General features: G+C 34.9%; 1 protein-coding gene across 13 annotated transcripts in view; it reads right to left on the reverse strand.

Annotated features, from left to right (window-relative positions):
• The window catches only part of LOC111054844 (pleckstrin homology domain-containing family G member 5), a 322,094-nt gene that overhangs the window by 12,531 nt on the left and 290,379 nt on the right, over positions 1–19,184 (reverse strand). For 10 of the 13 annotated variants that reach the window (XR_005570947.1, XR_005570946.1, XM_039424912.1 and 7 more), the window contains 6 exons: positions 16,018–16,245; positions 14,328–14,539; positions 11,736–11,909; positions 8,298–8,605; positions 4,252–4,367; positions 2,797–3,343 (listed from right to left, as the gene is read on the reverse strand). Coding sequence is in view for 11 of the 13 variants with exons in the window: in XM_039424912.1 (XP_039280846.1) it covers positions 2,797–3,343; positions 4,252–4,367; positions 8,298–8,605; positions 11,736–11,909; positions 14,328–14,539; positions 16,018–16,245 (1,585 nt within the window). In the remaining 2 variants the exon portion in view is untranslated. The remainder of the gene's footprint in view (positions 1–2,796; positions 3,344–4,251; positions 4,368–8,297; positions 8,606–11,735; positions 11,910–14,327; positions 14,540–16,017; positions 16,246–19,184) is intronic. The other 3 variants (XM_039424915.1, XM_039424914.1, XM_039424917.1) reach the window with 2 other exon arrangements.

Here is a 19,184-nt window from a genome sequence, read left to right on the forward strand (position 1 = left end):
ACAGGCCTTAGTCTCTTCCAATATAGCATTTTATAGCTCTCTTAAATTAGGCTAATTGAAAGTTCTGTATAATCTTACTGTTGAATGGAAATTCTGTAAAGTTGTATAATTCTGGATTATTGAATAAATAAATGTAACAACAATATTGGAGCAGCTGGACTATTGCTGGACTATGACCCGGTTTCTTTTAGAATCTAATTTTCAAATAAATAAATAATAAATTAACGAAATTCTGAAAATTCTAAAATTCTAATAGACCGTTAAACATATAGATTTGATGGTCCATTTAATTTGATAAGTATCCTAGAAACTAGGTCTATGTATCTTCCAAAAAAAAACTTAATAGCTCTCTTAGGGCCGTATCCACCGTCTACGTTTAAAGCTAAACCAAGTTTACTTATACTGGTACAAGATGCGCCAGAGAAACTTACTATTATTTGAAAAAAGTCCCGAGTTTGAATTGGTCGTGTAGAGGAACTTGACGGGGGCGCATATGGAGGGGTAAGTTCTCAAATTTATCCTCCCTCAAGTAAATAGCCATCATGCTCCGGTCTAGGGAGCAGCGGGCCTTCGCAAATGAGAGCTTCTTTTCTAATGGTCGATCACCTTCCGCGCTCGATTTGAAATTCCTCCCCACAGACTCGTTCCTGGCCATAATTCGATTCTGTCGTGGGTTAACTCATTTCAGGAGTGTGGAAGTGTCGCTAAACCCCAGAAATGGACTTCAACGAACCATCAGAACTCCAGAAAATATTGAAGGAGTGAGTCAGTCAGTTGTGTGTTCTCCCCGGCGTTCGGCTCGCAAACACGCAGCTGCTATGGCAATTTCTGACTCCACTGTTCAACGAATTTTCCATGAAGACCTTCAACTTCATCCCTATAAATTGGCTGTTGTTCAAGAATTGACTGAACGCGATTTTGTTGCCCGTCAAAATGCATGTGATATGCTGATTGACAACCTGCCTGAAGACGCGGTAATTTGACAAGGCTCATTTCCACATGCGTTTCCTCAATGCGATTTTTTTATGGGGTTATTTGAAATTCCTGGTTTATGTTGTTCGACCACGGACCATAGCAAACCTCAAGAACAACTTTCGCGATGCCGTTGCCAACATATCGACTGATATACTGCAATGAAATTTCAAAAATCGACTTTATCAGTGTATGCGCAATGGGGGTCGCCATTGATCTGATGTCATTTTCAAGACTGCATGGGGAAAAATTGAGATATTGTATTCTCATATAAAAAGATTGAAACAATATCTAAAGTACTTTTCTTTTTATTGACCTTTCAAATAAGTAATTTTAATTTTTTTAAGTATTTAATGGGGTTCGTTATTAAGCTTGAGGAAGAGGTGCTCACTCCTGCTATAGTTGTGCTAGAGCGATCGCATACACATAATTAACATGTTGTATAAACGATCATGATGGGAATAAACTATACAAGTCCTCTAAAGTAGTTATTTGTGTAACTAGTGCGCAAAGTGACAGTTTGCTGCACCAAAAGAAACGTTTACGTCCGAGCCGTAGGCGAGGGCGGAATGGTTTCTTGAGTGCAGCAGAGGAACTTTGCGCACGTATTTCACATTAAATTTTTCCTACAGTTACCATTGAATATGAAAAGTGGGTAATTATGGGTAAAATTGCATCAAATCCATCAAATGTTTTTCTGTGTAATTTTATTATCAATAAAAACCTTAATTTATTGTCAAATTGAATAATGTAGTAGTGTTTGAATGAAGGGGCGGCTGTGTGCTGAATGTGGTGGCTGTCCTCTTTGTCCATCGTTATTATTATAATGTGCACCACAACACTATACCACAGTCACTGTTACCAACTTCATTTTGATTTTGCTGCACTGGTGCTCCATATAACCTACTAACTATTTTGCGTTGCCATGTTGCAAATCTGGAGTGCAGGAAAAAATTTTCCCGCACTAGAGCGGAAAAGTGATTCTTTGCGTTCTGTAATCAGTGCAGGAATGGCCACTTTTTGAGGTAACTGTAGGAAAAAAATGTTTTCCTGAGAGAACTTTTTCATTTTGATAGCTTGATACCGGGTGATTTTTTAGTCCTGTTACCCTATTTTTAATACTTGGTAATTTTTCCCTAATAAAGGTAAATTTTGTTTTGTTGCACGAAGTTGGTAGCCCTACTCACTCAGTATACACAAGACAGTGCGAGTTTATTATCATTAAGCTGTGTAACATTTTGTGATGATTCCGGTCGTGTTATGAACAGAATGTCTTTTACCATAGAACAACGGATTTTCAATAATAAGCAAGGGTTTATGGCCTCCAAGGTCTCCAGACCTCACATCCCCTGATTACTTTTTGTGGGGCTACATTAAGTCTGAGGCCTCCAAAAACAATCCTCACAATATTGATGAACTGAAAGCCAATGTGACAGACTCAATCACGAATATTTCCAATATAACTGAAAAAGGTTTCTGCTAATATGGTGAAAAGAGTCCGAGCGTGTATAACCTCAATGGGTGGACATTTTGAGCATATGGTGTAATAATTTTAAGTAACTAAGAAATGTGAGTAATAAAATATCAATTTTCTTTTGTAAATAACAAATATTATTTTTTTATTAATACCCAAATTTCCGTCTATAAATTACATCAAAAATTGGGTAACAGGAATAAAAAATCACCCTGTAGTATACAAATCACGAAAATTTGAAAAATATCACCAGTAGAAAGTTTTTTTAGCCTTTGCACAGCCTTAAATCTACTTTGATCTCATCTTCCTCTTTTATATTAATGAAATATTAATCAATAGAATAAACTTACTGTCAACTAGAACAGCAACTGGAGCGGCTGGACTGTTATTGCTGGAACAAGCTCCACAGCACGCATCACCAGGAGTAGGCAGATGCAGCATCTGAGCAGGTGACGTGGATGGCGAAGAGACAATCGCTGACGTTGATGAAGGTGAAGGAGCGATTGCCGAAGATGAAGACGGCGACGGAACGATTACTGAGGATGACGACGGCGACGGAACGATTACTGAGGATGACGACGGCGACGGAACGATTACTGAGGATGACGACGGCGACGGAACGATTACTGAGGATGACGACGGCGATGGAACGATTACTGGAGATGACGACGGCGAAGGAACGATTGCCGATGAAGACGGCGATGGAGCAATTACTGAAGACGAAGATGGTGAAGAAACGATTGCTGATGACGTCACCAACATGAGTCCCCCGCTAGCAGCTAGCAGAGACGGTTGAGCAGCCACTTCCTCGCTTATTCCACAAGGACTGCTTCCCTCACTCGCCACAGTGCAGTAACTCTTCTTCTGCATGCCATGTCCCAATGATACATCCAGCTTCTGTCGATACAAAATTAAATTAAATAAAAATACTAAAGCTAGGTTTACTATGTAGCAGAGCTATATAGCAGAGCTACATGTAGCTCATAGCAGTTTTAAGCCTATATAGCTTAATAGTTTAGAGCTATATAGCAGTTTTAAGCCTATTTTCTCAGCTATATAGCAGAAAATGAGCTACATGTAGCTCTGCTACAATATTTTGTGAATAGCAATGTAACTTTCAAGCTGCACTAAACGTAGAGGAAGGTCATTTTTTTCAAAATTGCCAAACGATTTGAAAATTTTGGAAGATTTTAAAAGGTTTGGTATCATTGAGCTAAAGGAATATTTGGTAGGATTATCCCTGTATTCATTACAGGAATTTTTATAATATTTTATGTGTATGACATTTGTTTGTAATTAGTATTTAGGCTATATTCATTAATATTCTGTGACACTATTCATATGTATTTTTACATGTTTAATGAATAAAGATTTTTTCAATTCAATTAAATTCAATACTAGCAATATAACTACCACTTTAGGTTTATTCTTGTACTGATATTATAATTTTGTTCTTGTTAAATGATAAATGGTTGTTTCCAAAAAATTATCAATTTCAAAGGGTTCCAAAGTGCGTAGATCAATGAAATTTATTTCAATAATTATGTTGAATGAGTGTACTAGCCTACTATTTCAGGCAAGTGACATGAAACATGGTAGACCGAAACATGTAAGTAAACAATTTTTGATAAAGGGTACTTTAGATTTTTATTTTTTTTCCTATTCAAGAGTAGCCCTAACGAGAAAAGACATGTGACAATGTAGTATGTAGAATGAATGACACACTTCTTTATTCTGTTATTGAACAAATGATACAAAATTATGTTATAATGAGAAATGTTGAAGGTGAAGTTTATTCTACTTACCCTAGCCTCGTCACCTGCTCCACAAGAGGACGGGTAACGGACAGTTCCACTCCTGGCATTCCTCTTCAATCCAACAAACCTTTGATTTTGACCATCACCCATCTCTTGAGGGACACCTTGAATTTATTTTCGAATGAGTAATACATAAGACATCAATGATTCACATAGTATTGGATTAGAAGTTAAAATTTAAAATCTTTGTTTTTGAGTGGAAATGGACTAAATTTTAGTAAAGTGAAATCATAACCCTATTTTGGACGTTTAAAGTGTTATCTAAATTTGGGAAAGAAATAGTACAAGGAGTATCCTTAGTTTTTCTTTCCCAATCAAAGCTTCTTTGTGAAAATATAAATAAATGGATAAAATGAGAAAAAATTATACCACGGTATAAAAAAGTAGAAACTGGCACTGCCGTTTGCAAAGTGCCAGTTTAAACGAAATTTAATTCTAAACTGGATTGAATCCATATCAAGTCTTATTTATTATAGTGTGGTTCATTTTGAATTTAAGCCACTAGCTGATTCAATTCAGTTTAAGCTTTAAATATGCAAACGGCTCCAAGGGTTGTAAATGTATTTTCAAAAATGCCAAGTATAGCTATATGACATCACTTCAATCTACCAAAGTTTCAGTAAGCAAAGCTATAGAAATTCCATTGTTGAAGAGATGATCTAATAACGTCAGAAACACCTTGAATCTAGTTCTAGCTCGTTACCTCTACCGTCTTCTTCTATGTAAATAACCTTATGATACTAAGAACGGTCAGTTCGATATGCATATTTCAGCTCGCTATCAACATTCAATATTTATATCAATTAGGTACTCCAAATGTCTTTATCATTGTACAGCTTTTAGTGACATCGTTCTTCACCACGAATCACTCGTTCTGTTCGCACCTCAACAAAATTCAACAATTTCAAAAAAATTCGACCAAGTCATTGTCAATATTGTAGAACCGTTCCATCATTTAATAAAAACACCCATATGTTGTCAAATTCCATGGTCGTGTACCGAATAAAACTGTGTAGAATTTGACAACATATGTGTGTTTTTATTCAATAATACAAAAAAATGTAGATGAGGCATGGATTTCAAGATGATACTTAATTAGTGAGTAATAAGATACTGTTGCGAGACTCTTGATTCTCATTTTGCAAATCATCTATACTCTTGCAAAGGAAACCACTGTCACATGAGTGATACTGGTAAAAGAAGAAAACATGATATATGAGAATGCAGTAATACCAAAATAGGAGAGAAAAATAGAAAGTGAAATCTTGTTGTTACCAGGGACCAACGGACAATATATTGTGATCCAGCAATAAAGGTGTTCTCACATATTGCTGTTGAAATAGATGCTCAGGAATGCAGTGAATAGATGAGCTGTTGTTCAGAAATCAGAAAAGTCATAAATAATATTGTTGTTGATTATTATATGAAAGTTGTATTTCGTTTTGACAATAAAATATTACCAACTGATTGTCTTAAATGAACCAGTTGAATATTGAAAAGGGTTGTTTTATATATGGTATTCATGAATCACAATGCACAATGAACCCCAAGGCAAACACTGACAACAGGGTCATGAGCATGCATGCTGATGATAAAGAGTAGTCGCGTAAAAGTGCAACTTTTCAAAGCGCTACTTTTATGAGCTCCACCCTGTTTATTCAAATACAAAGAAGATACATACTTATTGGGAAAGAAAACTCGAATAAACTGATGATGGAACAAAGAAGATACACTAAATAAGAGTCGAACCCCAGTATTGTTTTTGTGATTCGAAGAATGTCATCAATGTCATATCATACATATCAACATGAGCAATCAACTTACATTGGACAGACTGCAACTTGTAGGCTGTAGCTACATTGAAAAGCAACTGTACACTAATTGGAAAAAAATCAAGAATACCATCATGATGGCTCTTGAAGGAGAGCCTTTCTTTTCTCCTTGTGACAAAGATGGAAAACAAACATTTTTGGAAGTTGTCAGTAAAATATTTTCATGTAAAAAAATAGCACTCAAGTTTTTAATGTGACGACACATTCCGTGCTTGCTTTGTACATTTTCAAGTCCCAACAGATTCTTGAGTTTCTGACGTGACATGTATTGGTAAATTGACATGTTCTGGTATTGGTATTGTACGTGCTCTAAGGACTTAAAAATGTGCAACCCCAGCAAGAAACATGCAGGCACATTGGAAACGTAAATGCTTTTTTCACATAAAATGATTTCACTTACAACTTCTATCAACTAGTGAGAATAAGATAATAAAAATCAACATCACATAAAAATTATTCCGTTTGGCATCTTGAGAAATAGAGGAATCACTAGCTCCTATGGTGAGATCAACTCCAAACTGTCTCAGCATTATGAACAATGGAACAGTAGAATATTGTCTAATATCACGAATCTAATTAATCATATTAATAATTTAATATGTAACTTTTCGATAAATTTCTGATATCATTAGATAATATGTTTCATTATGAATGAAGAAGATCACTATAACTCATCAAAAACAAGTATCAGATGTTAATAATTCAATATTGTGTGGGAGATGCAGTCATTTTTCTCCATTATTTAAACGAATTAGACGTTGATGTTGTCAATACCACCATATTTGTTCAAAATCAATTTAAATTGCAGAACAAATATTGACAACATCAACGTCTTTAAATTTCAAGTATCAGATGTTTCAGTACTGTTTGTGGGGTAGAATCGACTTTCTGCTATAAATAATACTGACAGTGTGAAGTGGAAATATAATTATATTTTATATAATTTAATAAATTATTTCAATAATTTGATATGTAACTTCTCAATAAATTCGTATATTCTAGTGTTTCATTATGAGTCACTACATCACTACATCTCACCAAAAACTGTATCAGAAGTCTCAGCATTGATAGTGGGGGAAATTTACGTTTTCTGACAGTATGAAGTAAATCTCATTAGAGAAAATGTATGAGCGTTGAAGCTGGTTTTCCGTTTGTGGAATATCAGCACACAAACATTATTGCGTTTGGCATCTTGAGGAATGGAGGAATCACTAGCTCCTATGGTGAGATCAACTCCAAAATGTCTCAGCATTATGAATAATGAAACACTAGAATATTGTCTAATAATATCACGAATTCAATAAAACATATCAATAATTGAAGAGACTTGAAATGTTGTCAAAAAATCTACTTAATTAAAAAGAAAAATATTTCACAGGAGCTGTAACTTACAGCTGTTTATGTGTGAGCTCACGCTCCTGTGACATAATAATTTTTATTAGAATAAAGTGGATTTTTTGACAACATTTCAGTCTTTTCAATTATGGAAAAGTTCCACAACATCAATATTCACTCTACAAATTCAATCATATCAATAATTTAATTGACCGAGCGAAGTGAGGTCTAAGATTCAAGACGACGGTTTGGCATTTCTCAATGTTTAAATGTTTGAATGTTTAAATGTTTATATGTTGCACATTTACGGCGAAACGCGGTAATAGATTTTCATGACATTTGGCAGGTATGTTCCTTTTTTAATTGCGCGTCGACGTATATACAAGGTTTTTGGAAATTTTGCATTTCAAGGATAATATAAAAGGAAAAAGGAGCCTCCTTCATACACCAATATTAGAGTAAAAATCAGACTATAGAATTATTCATCATAAATCAGCTGACAAGTGATTACACAGATGTGTGGAGAAGCCAGTCTATTGCTGTATTTCCATAAGGTCTATAGTTTCAATCAGGTACTTCTGAATGAGAATACTGCGTGAGGTCTACTGTTCACAGAACTACTAGTATGTAACTTTTCAATAAATTCATGACGATACTAACAGACAGTATTCAAGTGTCTCATTATGAGTAAATATCACTACATCTCATCAAAGACAGTATCATATTATGTCTCAACCCTTTGTGAGGGTAATTTTGTTTTCAGACAGTTTGAAGTAAATCTCACTATAGCAAATGAATGAGCGTTGAAGCAGTATTGCCGTTAGTGAAATGTCATCCAATGTATGAGTTTTGACAACATTTACTGACCGGAGATGATAGGAACAACATCGACATCACAACTGGCGGAGACGAGACTGGGTCCGCCACCAATGTGTCTGGTCTTGAGCAGCGGTGGGTTGCGGGAGGGGGTGAGCGCCGTGGCCCGCCGCAGGGGAGGCGAGGGAGGAGGGTAGGTGATGCCGCGGTGCGGGGAGCCGCGAGGGGGGACGAGGAGCATGCTCGAGTTGGAGGAGGTGGTGGCGGCTGACACCTGGTTGAGGTCCGGAAGTGATTGGCCCAGGCTCGAGAACACCGGAACTTTGATGCTCAGTGTGTTCGGACTGGTGCATTTGCGTCTGTCAATGAAAAACATACTCATCAATTGAGAATCAGTATTTCAAAAAGTCAATGAAAAACAAGAGGAGAATGTATAATAATCAACAAATATAGTGTCCCAAATAGAACGCAACGTTTGAATTCCACGCCATTGTTGAAGGTTAGTGGCAATGTTACAGTCTCAAGGAGCGTTACACCTTTGATTATGGATACGTTAAGGCCCATTTCACACCAAAGCTGGGCCGGGCCGGGCCGAGCCGAGCGGAATCGGCCGGAGGCGGATCGGCCGAGCGGAATCTGCCTGTGTTCGCACTGAAGCCGATTCACTCCAGTAGGTTTTCTAGCCTTGTAGTGAGAACTCACTACGTGGGATGATCGAACTGAACTGAAAGAAGGCAGAATCCACTTGACCGAAAACGCTAAAGTTGGGCGTCAAGCCGACAGCACAATCAACGCGTTGATTTGAATGCTCCCGACTAAATCCTGCATAGTTGGCGCGCACGCGGATTCCACTCGGTTCGGCCCAGCTTTGGTGTGAAACACCACTAAGGCACATATAAATTATAGATACCTTGACGTATTAATAAAAACACTATAAAAACTTGTAGTTCCCTTTTATTAAAACATTTAAAAACTTGAAACATTTGAATATTGTTTTTATCATCCATCATGTACTAGGCTTGTAAGGCCTGTTCCGGTGTCCACCGCTTCCTCGGTCTTCCGACGTCTCTTTTCCCATCCAACTGCAACTTCCAAGCTTGTAGTGGAAGACGAGTTGGTGGCATACGACGCAGGTGATTTGTCCACTTTAATCTGTATTCTTTTTGTATTGTTTTTATTAATTTGAATAAAATAGCCCATATAAGTGAAGTAATTTTACCTTAACGTATCCATAATCAAAGGTTACACCAAATAGCAACTCAGTGTGATTCTCAAAACGCATTAGAAGTACGGGAAATGTTACGGTTTAGTCGACAAATTCCACTTAATCAGATCAACAGATGAGAGACTCATTAAAAAGTTAGAGGAGACAGGTCCGCTTTTGGATATTAAAACTCCAGAACGTCCATGTCTTGGCCGGTTTACCCCAAACATTGGTACTGTCAAACAATGAATCATTTGTGAGTCCAGGGCTCCAGGGAGACACGCATTTTCTTGAAAAAGTGAAAGTGTGTCACCAAAATCGTGGAGGGAACTTTTGCCTTATATTGTGTTTCAAACGTTGCGGTATTTTTGGGACACTCTATATAATAATAATCATTGCAAAACGTCAAAGTAAACAAGAGAATGTATCATGGGACCGTCACCATATAACTAACCTGTAAAATGTATTCAAATAAATCATGACCACTAATCATAATAACGTCAAGTCCCTGTCAAGTGCTTAAGACAGGGATATCTGGAGGAGTTTTCAAAGTAGTGTAGAGACATAATTTTTATTATTTTTTTTGTTGCTGAGAGTGATACCCATATGAGCTGCATGAGTTTCATAATTTTTATACAGTTTTATTATATGATTGATAGGAGTGGCCGTAGTCGAGTGGATTAGATGCTGGCTTTATAATCTAGAGGCCCGGGTTCGATCCCAGCCCGAGCAAGATATTTTTCTCGGGCCACTCCCGTGTTTCGGATGGACATGTTGAGCCATCGATCCCGGCTGGCTAAAAAGCAGTCGTAAGGTCATGTGAGAGGCCCTGAAATTGATCAGCTGTGACCTGAAAACTCTGACACCAGACCTGTGCCAGCCAGGTCACACGATATTATTATTATTATTATCTGATTGATAAACAGGATTCAGTATATGCTTGTAAATTTACATATTTCATCCGTCCATTTTAGAAGAAATTATCTCCTGAAAAGTCACTCAACCAAATAAGTCAATCAATATAAAGTGTCAAGCTATAATACATTAGTTACTGTAAGCTAAAGAAAAAATCCAGTGACATGTGAATAGCAGTGGTAAGAAAAATGTGTTTCCTAGAGTCTCTGAATTGTAATTTGCAGCATAACAGAGAGTGGATGATAAATACTGATTTTTTTTAGAATACGAATGTTCTAGAATCTATGGTATATACATCTTTCAATTTGAAGCTATTACATCATCTAAAACTGATCGAAGCTACTTCATCGCTTGTGGAAAGATATCTAGAAATTATTCAATTTTAGAAGTCAGTAATAAATTTTGAAGTGCTTTATTATTGGTGTTGTAGATAAGCTTGACATTTATGAATCTCTGTTAATATTCATTCGTCATCAATTACAGGTACATACTGTGCCATAAATTTAGGTATCTTCAGAGAGGAAGCTCAGAAAATCTTTCATTTCCGCATTGAAGGAAGCAGAGCCAATGAATCCTTTCATTTCCTTCTCATGAATTACACACTAATACAGAAGTGAATCAGATTGGAAAATTTCTCACAAATTATGAGCCACAAAGATTGTAAACCCACAACTTGAATGAGAATTATTACAACTATGACAATCATAATAAAACATCAAATTAGTCGACAAACATGCAGTCAACACAGCAAATATACAACTTGCATCATGTGCCAAAAATTACAATTCAAAAAGTAAGAATACTGCTTACAAAAAATGTATCAACAGTCAAAATAATCATTCACTAGGCCTAGAAGATCAAACAATTTCAAGATATATAGGCCCGGTTGCACAAAATTCTTTTAAATTTCAATGGTGATTGAATGACACGAGAACCAATCAGAGAAGGGGACGTCAAGTATATCTTTATAGCACTTAATCACAATCAAAATTAAATAGAATTCTGTGCGACCGGGTCATAACGTGGGAAAATATGTTTCATCGATGGAAGTTTCAATCACTTGGGATTCTAATGAAAAGATACAGTCTGGAGATATTTATATATTTTGTAGGGAACATCTATACATTTAGGCGTCAAGACCCGCAAACAAATTTTTGTTCGTACGGTATTTTGCCGTGCTTATAAATTCTATTAGATTAAACAGATGATGTTTATCAAGTTCTATTTAATCTGATAGAATTCATAAGGATGGCAATGTATCGTAAGAACAAAAATCGAAATGTTTGTGACGGGTTTTAGAGACTCAATTCTTATTGTAATTTTAGGACTTGAAAGGGGCGTAAATATTGATGATTTAGAAGAAAACAAACCTTTCTGACCTAGGTGGCGACTTTTCATGGCTGAGTTGAGGTATGCCCTCGTCCGAGCTTTGGCTCGAGCCTCTTATTTCATTTTCGACGCTCACACCACGTGACTGACTGATGCTGCTTACTGAGGAACCTCCCCCTCCAACCACGCCGCCTCCTTCCATTTCCACAGAGCCGCTGTCATTGGCAACAATCATATTCAGATACATCTTCATATTCATATGTCATAAACATATTCAGATTGATCATCAATGTTGTAAGACATTACAACATTCAGCACAAAAACGTTTGAGCATCAGCTTGCCCATAATTATACTAGTCTTCCGACTAACAAACAGAATACTCAATTTTAGCTAGTTGCCAATCATGGAAATGTTAGATGTAGATGTAAAGGCAATTTGTCAAAAATCGTAGTTTTTCGTAGTTGAATCAGAAAGTTTGAGTTTTTGGATGTCAAAATGTATATCTCAATAGTATCTTGGATTTTTAGTCAATAACGGTAAATAGAGATATTTTAAAAGAAGACTATCTTTTCAAACTGAAAGAGTCTAAGATAATCAATATTCTAAAGCTGTGTTTACACAAACGTTATCAACAGAATGATTATTTCTCCGTCCTTATAGATTCCATTAGATTGAACGGAACTTGACAAACACATATGTACATCATGTGTATGGTAAATATGTTCAATCTAATAGAATCTATAAGGATGGAGAAATAAACATTTTGTTGATAACTTTTGCAAACGCAGCTTTAAAATTATTCCAAGAGTTGGATCAACTCCGATAAGAAAACGAGTTTTGCACAATAAATTGTGTCGGGCTATTAAAATTATTCGAACGAACGAACATAGAAATTAGTATTGAAGAAATTCAATGAATTCTCATTCGTAGAGTCGCCTCACTATTTGTAGAGGACATATATTGTACATGATATATGCCCTGTATGGAATATCCCAAGGGTATGATTATGTGTATGTGTACTCCAGTGGAAAACTTCTTTTAAAACAAACTGTACTCAATTCATAGGCCTGTAATACTCCGAAGATAACGTACATTGACAGTCTGTGCAATTAACTACTTGAAATAGAATTTCTAAATGATCAGGTATCAACTGTTCAAATACTCAAGAATCCATTTCACTAATTACAATACAAAGTGATATTATTGACAAACTTTTTCTACGTTACTATCTACGTTAAGTCTATTATTACTGTAGTTAATGAATTACATCCTACAATGAAAGATTGAGGGTTATCTCCAATGTATATCAATAGATGCTCATGTTTTGTTTACACAAAAAGGCTATACAAATTCAATGAGAATGATCAATAATTTACAACTATAACGAAAAAACTGATTGGTTAGTTAAGAAATTTAGATACAGAATTCAATGCGGATTTCAATTAAATTTGGTTTTAACTTCCATTTTGAGTAATTCTTGACGATTTTAACATGAAATTTACATTTACTACAGTATATTATTATCTCTATTTAGAAAAACTCAAGAGTTTTTGAATTCTTTGTATGAGAGTTAGTGTATTTGGTTTACTGGTATTTATAATAACTCGTTATTCCAGTGTTTACTGGAATTAGTATACTACAGTGAGGTCCACGTAATAATGGCAGTGGAGAAAAATAGATGAACAACGTTGCCGATCCTCTGTTTTATCAATGCCTTCTATAGATTGATTGATTGATTGATTGAGTACTTTATTTATGTAGATTACAATATATACTGGCTTATACACTTATATACAATACAGCAAAATTATAGATGAATTTACATAATATAGACTACGAAAATAATTATTGAACTGTATATGATATGAAAAAGCAATTTGTAATATAATAACTATAGATAATTATATTGTTATGCATCTACATAAATTGGCGGAGCTTTGGACATATCAATGTCCATTCTTCGGAAACAATATTAAAAATATCCTTCCCACTAACTCTCTACCAATAGACGGTAGCTGATACAGGTTTATTGGTGTAATATTAACGTGTTTATTATCGTTTAAAATAATCAATTATATTTTATTGAGCAAGAAATTATATTTTTCAATAATTTTATAATGAATTTTCATAATTAGGATGAAATATTTTGTTATTTTTATTAATTCTACATGTTAAAAGACAATCTGGCAACAGAGCAAAGCGAGAAAGAGATCCGCTTTGTTGAATGACAGACAAGGATAGCGAAATACCATTGCAAATCAAACACTGCCATTATAATGTGGACCTCACCATAGCTTTGAATAAATTAACTTGTTTATGATTTTTTCTTTTCAGTAGACAATTGAGAGCCTTCTATCAAATAAGAATAGGGGAATAGAAGAAAGGATGTACTTTACAAGATATAAGTAATTCACAATATACAACCAATGCTTTTAGAACTGCACATATACTTCAAGTACACAACTGTAGTGCAATTAGTTACACAATTCCATACTTCAATGAATAATTATTCATCTGATGATTGCTATCATGTTAACAACAAACTGTGAAATGTGTTGTGTAGTGTAGCGATGAACTCACAAAACAACAAAAACTCACTGAATTTGAGAGTTGAGAGATTAGGTAAACTTACCTGTGCGAATGATTGAGACTGCTGCCTCTGGTGGAGCCTCTGGGACTGCGAGTAGGGAAGAGTCCCAGAGAAGCGATGCTGTGAGAATCATAGTCGTCTTCGATGATTTCGTCTTCGTAGAAACTGCTCGGCTGCCTGCTCAGTTTGCCCGCTGTGGCTCGCTTTGCACTGCTGTACAGATCCTGTGCTTTTCTCAGAGCACTTGACCAGTTCTACAAAAATAACAAAGTTTTATAAAGTACAGTCCGAGTCCTGTAGCTTACTAGGGCCACTAGACTACAATACTACCCTTTCAAAAACAAAGAACATTTTTGAATATGTATCTTTCGATAAGCAACAGATGCTCTTTTGTGTCTTCTCAAAAGCAACGTGTTGCATCCGAAAAGATACACAAGGAGCATTTTGGAGTTACGTCCATTTAGCACACCACAGCATATCAGCTGACATTTATTCAACATGTTCTTTCCATTGTTGGTGATACGTTGCAACTCTCTCATTCATGAAGAATCTCTGTGTGTACGGAGCTTCCTCCAACAAGGGATCTAGGGTTTTTAAAGACTGAAGCCGTGGATATTACCCCGCAAACCATATTTTCTTTATAATATGCCGTTTCAAAGCCATGGAGGAAAAGCTACGGGATGCGTACTGTGAATCAATTAGGTACTTCTGATAATGCACACAGCAAATTATTCTAAGAAATTGGGAATGTGAAGTCCTTTAAAAGTGTTAGTTAGTAATTATATTTAATTAAAAAGTAAATAGGCTAAAAACTGATTATAGATTAGGCCTATATAACTTGTAATTCACTTAAATTATATTAGCTATAAACTATATAATAAGAGAGAGTAGGGTTGTGTTTGTTCGCATTAGAACATGTCAACTTGTGGATTGTATACCGGGAAAACGGGAATGATTCAAATCTCCAAATTTTGCACATAGATTCTAAAAATATCAGTCTGGTACACCTCGAAGCCCAAATTTCAATTTTCCTTCTAGATTTTCCAGAATTAATGTTCAAATTTCATTCATGCGACATGAAATTTCATACGGCATACATACATTGTTGTAAAATGTGTTTATATAAAGGAAGCTCATAGAGAAATTGATAAGCTGGTAGCTAAATATGTGTTTCAATACAGGAGTTTTGATACAGATGCTGGAAGTCCATGAATCAATGATACTGATACGATTTTACAGGACATTTATACAGATTACAGGCCAAAGCAACATAATAATCTATTTTATAATAAATAATTCAAGATTTCATTGTGTTGTGTTTTCATTTTTTCATGTTTCAGAATAGACCCTTGCGGAGCACGGGTTACCTGCTTGTTTACTATAATTTCAAGTAATTCATATTAGAGATATATTTTGCAAAAACCTCGATTGATTTTCTCCAGGTCGGAATTCATGTTGTTTACTGTGTTTCAAGTTTCACATTGGTTGAACAGTTCAGGATATCTGATCTGACCTGACTTCGGTAATACAAACTATTTTTCCCAGTTTAGCACTTACAAACTTATGGAAATGCGATTGTTTAGAGAGTTATATTCATTTTTATTAAAACACAATTAAAACTAATCAAAAATACCCTGTATTTTATTGCACCAGTACAAATTTCAACTCTTCAAGAGCAATTTCTAGTAATTTTATGATGTATGAAAAGCAGGGACTGGATAATAGGCGGCACCTTGATGACAGTGGTGTCGGAGCTGATGAGAAGGAAGGCGGCCGACGGCACCCGGTACTCGGTGAGGTAGACGAGGGCGAGGCTGGCCGGGTCTCGCTGCAACTCCTGCACGACGAGTCGCTCGACCAGGTAAGGTTGCCGTAGCACTCGCACTCGGCCCTCCGACTTGCGGGTGGCCGGCTTGCATATCAGCAGCATGTCCGTGAACAGGAAGCAGTGCACGTCGATCTGACAACAAAACAACACAATATTTTATTAAATATATCAAATCAGAGCAAAATGTATAACCTAAATAATTACAACTTTATTTAATCTTCAGATACTGTTGTTGGTGAGATTATAACAGATTATTTTGAATAACTGGCAAAATCGCTAAATGAAAAGATTTTATAGGTCTCTAGCAAACAGCTGCTTTGTTATCGCCGGGTGCGATATCAACAAGTGAGAGATTAGATAATAACGGGTATCCTGGCTACAATTCGAACAGCCAAATAGAAAAGAACTTTATAGCTATTTATTTAATTATATAAAATAATGAATTTTTGAGGTTAGGCTCTATAATTGTATAAATACTTACTGGTCGGCAACCTAAATAATCGGTCAAGCCGTATAATTTGAAATTTAGCCAGACACCTATGGCAAATTTAGTTGTAAACAAATAGCATTTGCTTAAGATGTGACCAGAGGATTTGGTAACCACATGGCATTTTATTGTAAAAGGAAAAACAAAGGCCGTATCAATGCGTGAGTCATACAGATATTTTATTATTCCCTTGGAGAGGACGACTTCAGCCACCAGAAAACCTAAGACGATGGAAGAATTCGGATCGCCATCATCATCATCTTGTGAATTTTTACACGTGAGTTATAATTATAGTTAAAAAGAAATATATCCGGGGCGCCCTCAGTGCTTCGAGTGAAACAAGATCTATAAAGCTAGCTCGTTGAAAGGTTATTGAAATATTGAAATTAATATCAAACTTACGCAAGTCTTGAAACGTAAAAAGGGATTTCTATTAATTAAGAACGATACATCAGATTTACATATTCAAGTATGCACAGATGAAATATTTAAATTTTAATGTTATAATTTATATGCTCACTCAATCATTCTTTTATTATTAAATTTAAAGATATAAATGAAGCTCATGTTCACTGGATGAAATTGATTTGTCTAATTTCCACCAGAGGCCGAACCTTTAGCCCTGAGAAATACATATTAGTATATTTGAGATTTATAATTTATTAATTAGTTATTTATATTAATTTGGAAAGAAGGTATATGAGATTTTATTCGACAAGCAACAGCAAGTTGATAACTGAGCTGCATAATTTAAATGCATATGATTGATTATTTAAGAAGCACTTGGTAATTTTTCGTGCTAAAAGTAAAACCTAATAAGTGAGTTATCTGTGATATTTTTTCGATATATATATTTGTTCTTATTTTATTTTTTATACTTGTTGCTCTATATATTTATTTATTCGTTGATATTTTGTGTAATATATTTGTGTCAATATTTGATGGTGTATCCTTTATTTATTTCCCTATCTCCATGCATGACCAATCTCGTTATAATCTATTTAGTTACCAGTATTGAAAAATTATTAAGATTACCAGCCAACTATATTCTTCACCGGATAAGTTGGGGAAAGCAGCGATATACAGCATTGATTATCAAATCTTTGGAAATAATACGTTCCAGAGATCTATATAAAATTATCCAGTAACAGCAAATCTGATTTGAAGAATCTCAAAGTCATAATATTAAGTTGCAGCAACATAAATTATCGCATCTGCATTTGCGGAATTCATCAAATCAGTCACAGAAATTGTGGACTGTTGAAGCAGCCGACGTCAGTGACCAGCAAGAGCAGAGAACTGCGGGAGCTCCTGGGAGAGCCAGTAAGAAATTGGTATTATTACTATTCTAGGAACCACAAAAAGGGTTATATATCTTATAATTCATGCTCTACCGACTGCAGCCAAGCAGGGCAACACGTTACTGAAAGAAATAACTTGACAAGATGTATACGGAAGATTACACCATTGGTGTTGAAACATGTATGTAATTTTAGAATAAATTAGTGCTGTTTTTGACAACATCCCAGTGTTTTCATTATAAATTTATTTATTTATTTTTTTTTTTTAACATCTTTATTGCCCATAAAAACAAAATACAAAATAAAAAACTTACAAGAGAAATATTCTAGATTATAATAATATATTATGCTATTTTACAAATAAATTAAAATTACATGGCACCACCCAGCAAGGGCAAAACCCTGACCGCTGAGTGAGAGTATCAGCTAAATTGAGTTGAGACAATATAAAAAATTTATTTACTAATAATCAAAGCTACAAAAAAATCGAAGTTAACAATAATTATAATATTTGACTGATGTCGAAGAAAAATTTTTGTATCACCCACTTATTTATCTGTTCCATCCTCTGTCTACCCCTATTAGAAAGATATTCTGACAATGCATTTGGCATTATATTTATTATTTTTGAGCTAAGATACCCCAAATTGTCTCCGCACTATTGTCAAATCTGAATAGTTAATATTATAAATGTTATGAGATGTAACTCTCAGGTTATTGTAATGTTAGAAAAAATAATGAAAAATGTCACATTAAATATTATCAAGTTAACTTGAGAGGGAATTAATTTTGTAGTTCAAACTTGTCAATCTCGTACCGCCAAAACAAAATTTTAAACTTGCCGCCTTTTAATGTCAATAAATCAGGTTGAATAAATGAACTCGTTTGAATTGTAACAATAGTTTATTTAATTTTTTATAAAGTTTTGACAGTGTACAAATTAAATAACCAGATTATAACTTAAAATTTAACTTTTATTTGGTTGATACATTGAATTATATAACTCAGATTTCAGTAGCATTGAGATTTAATTGCTCCAGGTAAAGGAAGTTTATAATATATCCTGTTTGTTTCAGTACCTTTTTTCACCTGAGATTCCACGAGTTAGAACAAAAAATTTGGTTGCTCCACATTTATTGGTAAAATTCTAATTAATAGCTTATTATTTCATTTATTTGTTCAATTAAACATAAAGTAGAAAATTTGTTTGTTAATGTAACTTTTGAAAGTGTCAATTTAAATTTTTTAAGGTGTTTAAAATTAAAAGTGGAATCTTAGGCTAA

This window comes from Nilaparvata lugens, chromosome 3 (assembly GCF_014356525.2).
Source record: "Nilaparvata lugens isolate BPH chromosome 3, ASM1435652v1, whole genome shotgun sequence".
Lineage (NCBI taxonomy): Eukaryota > Metazoa > Arthropoda > Insecta > Hemiptera > Delphacidae > Nilaparvata > Nilaparvata lugens.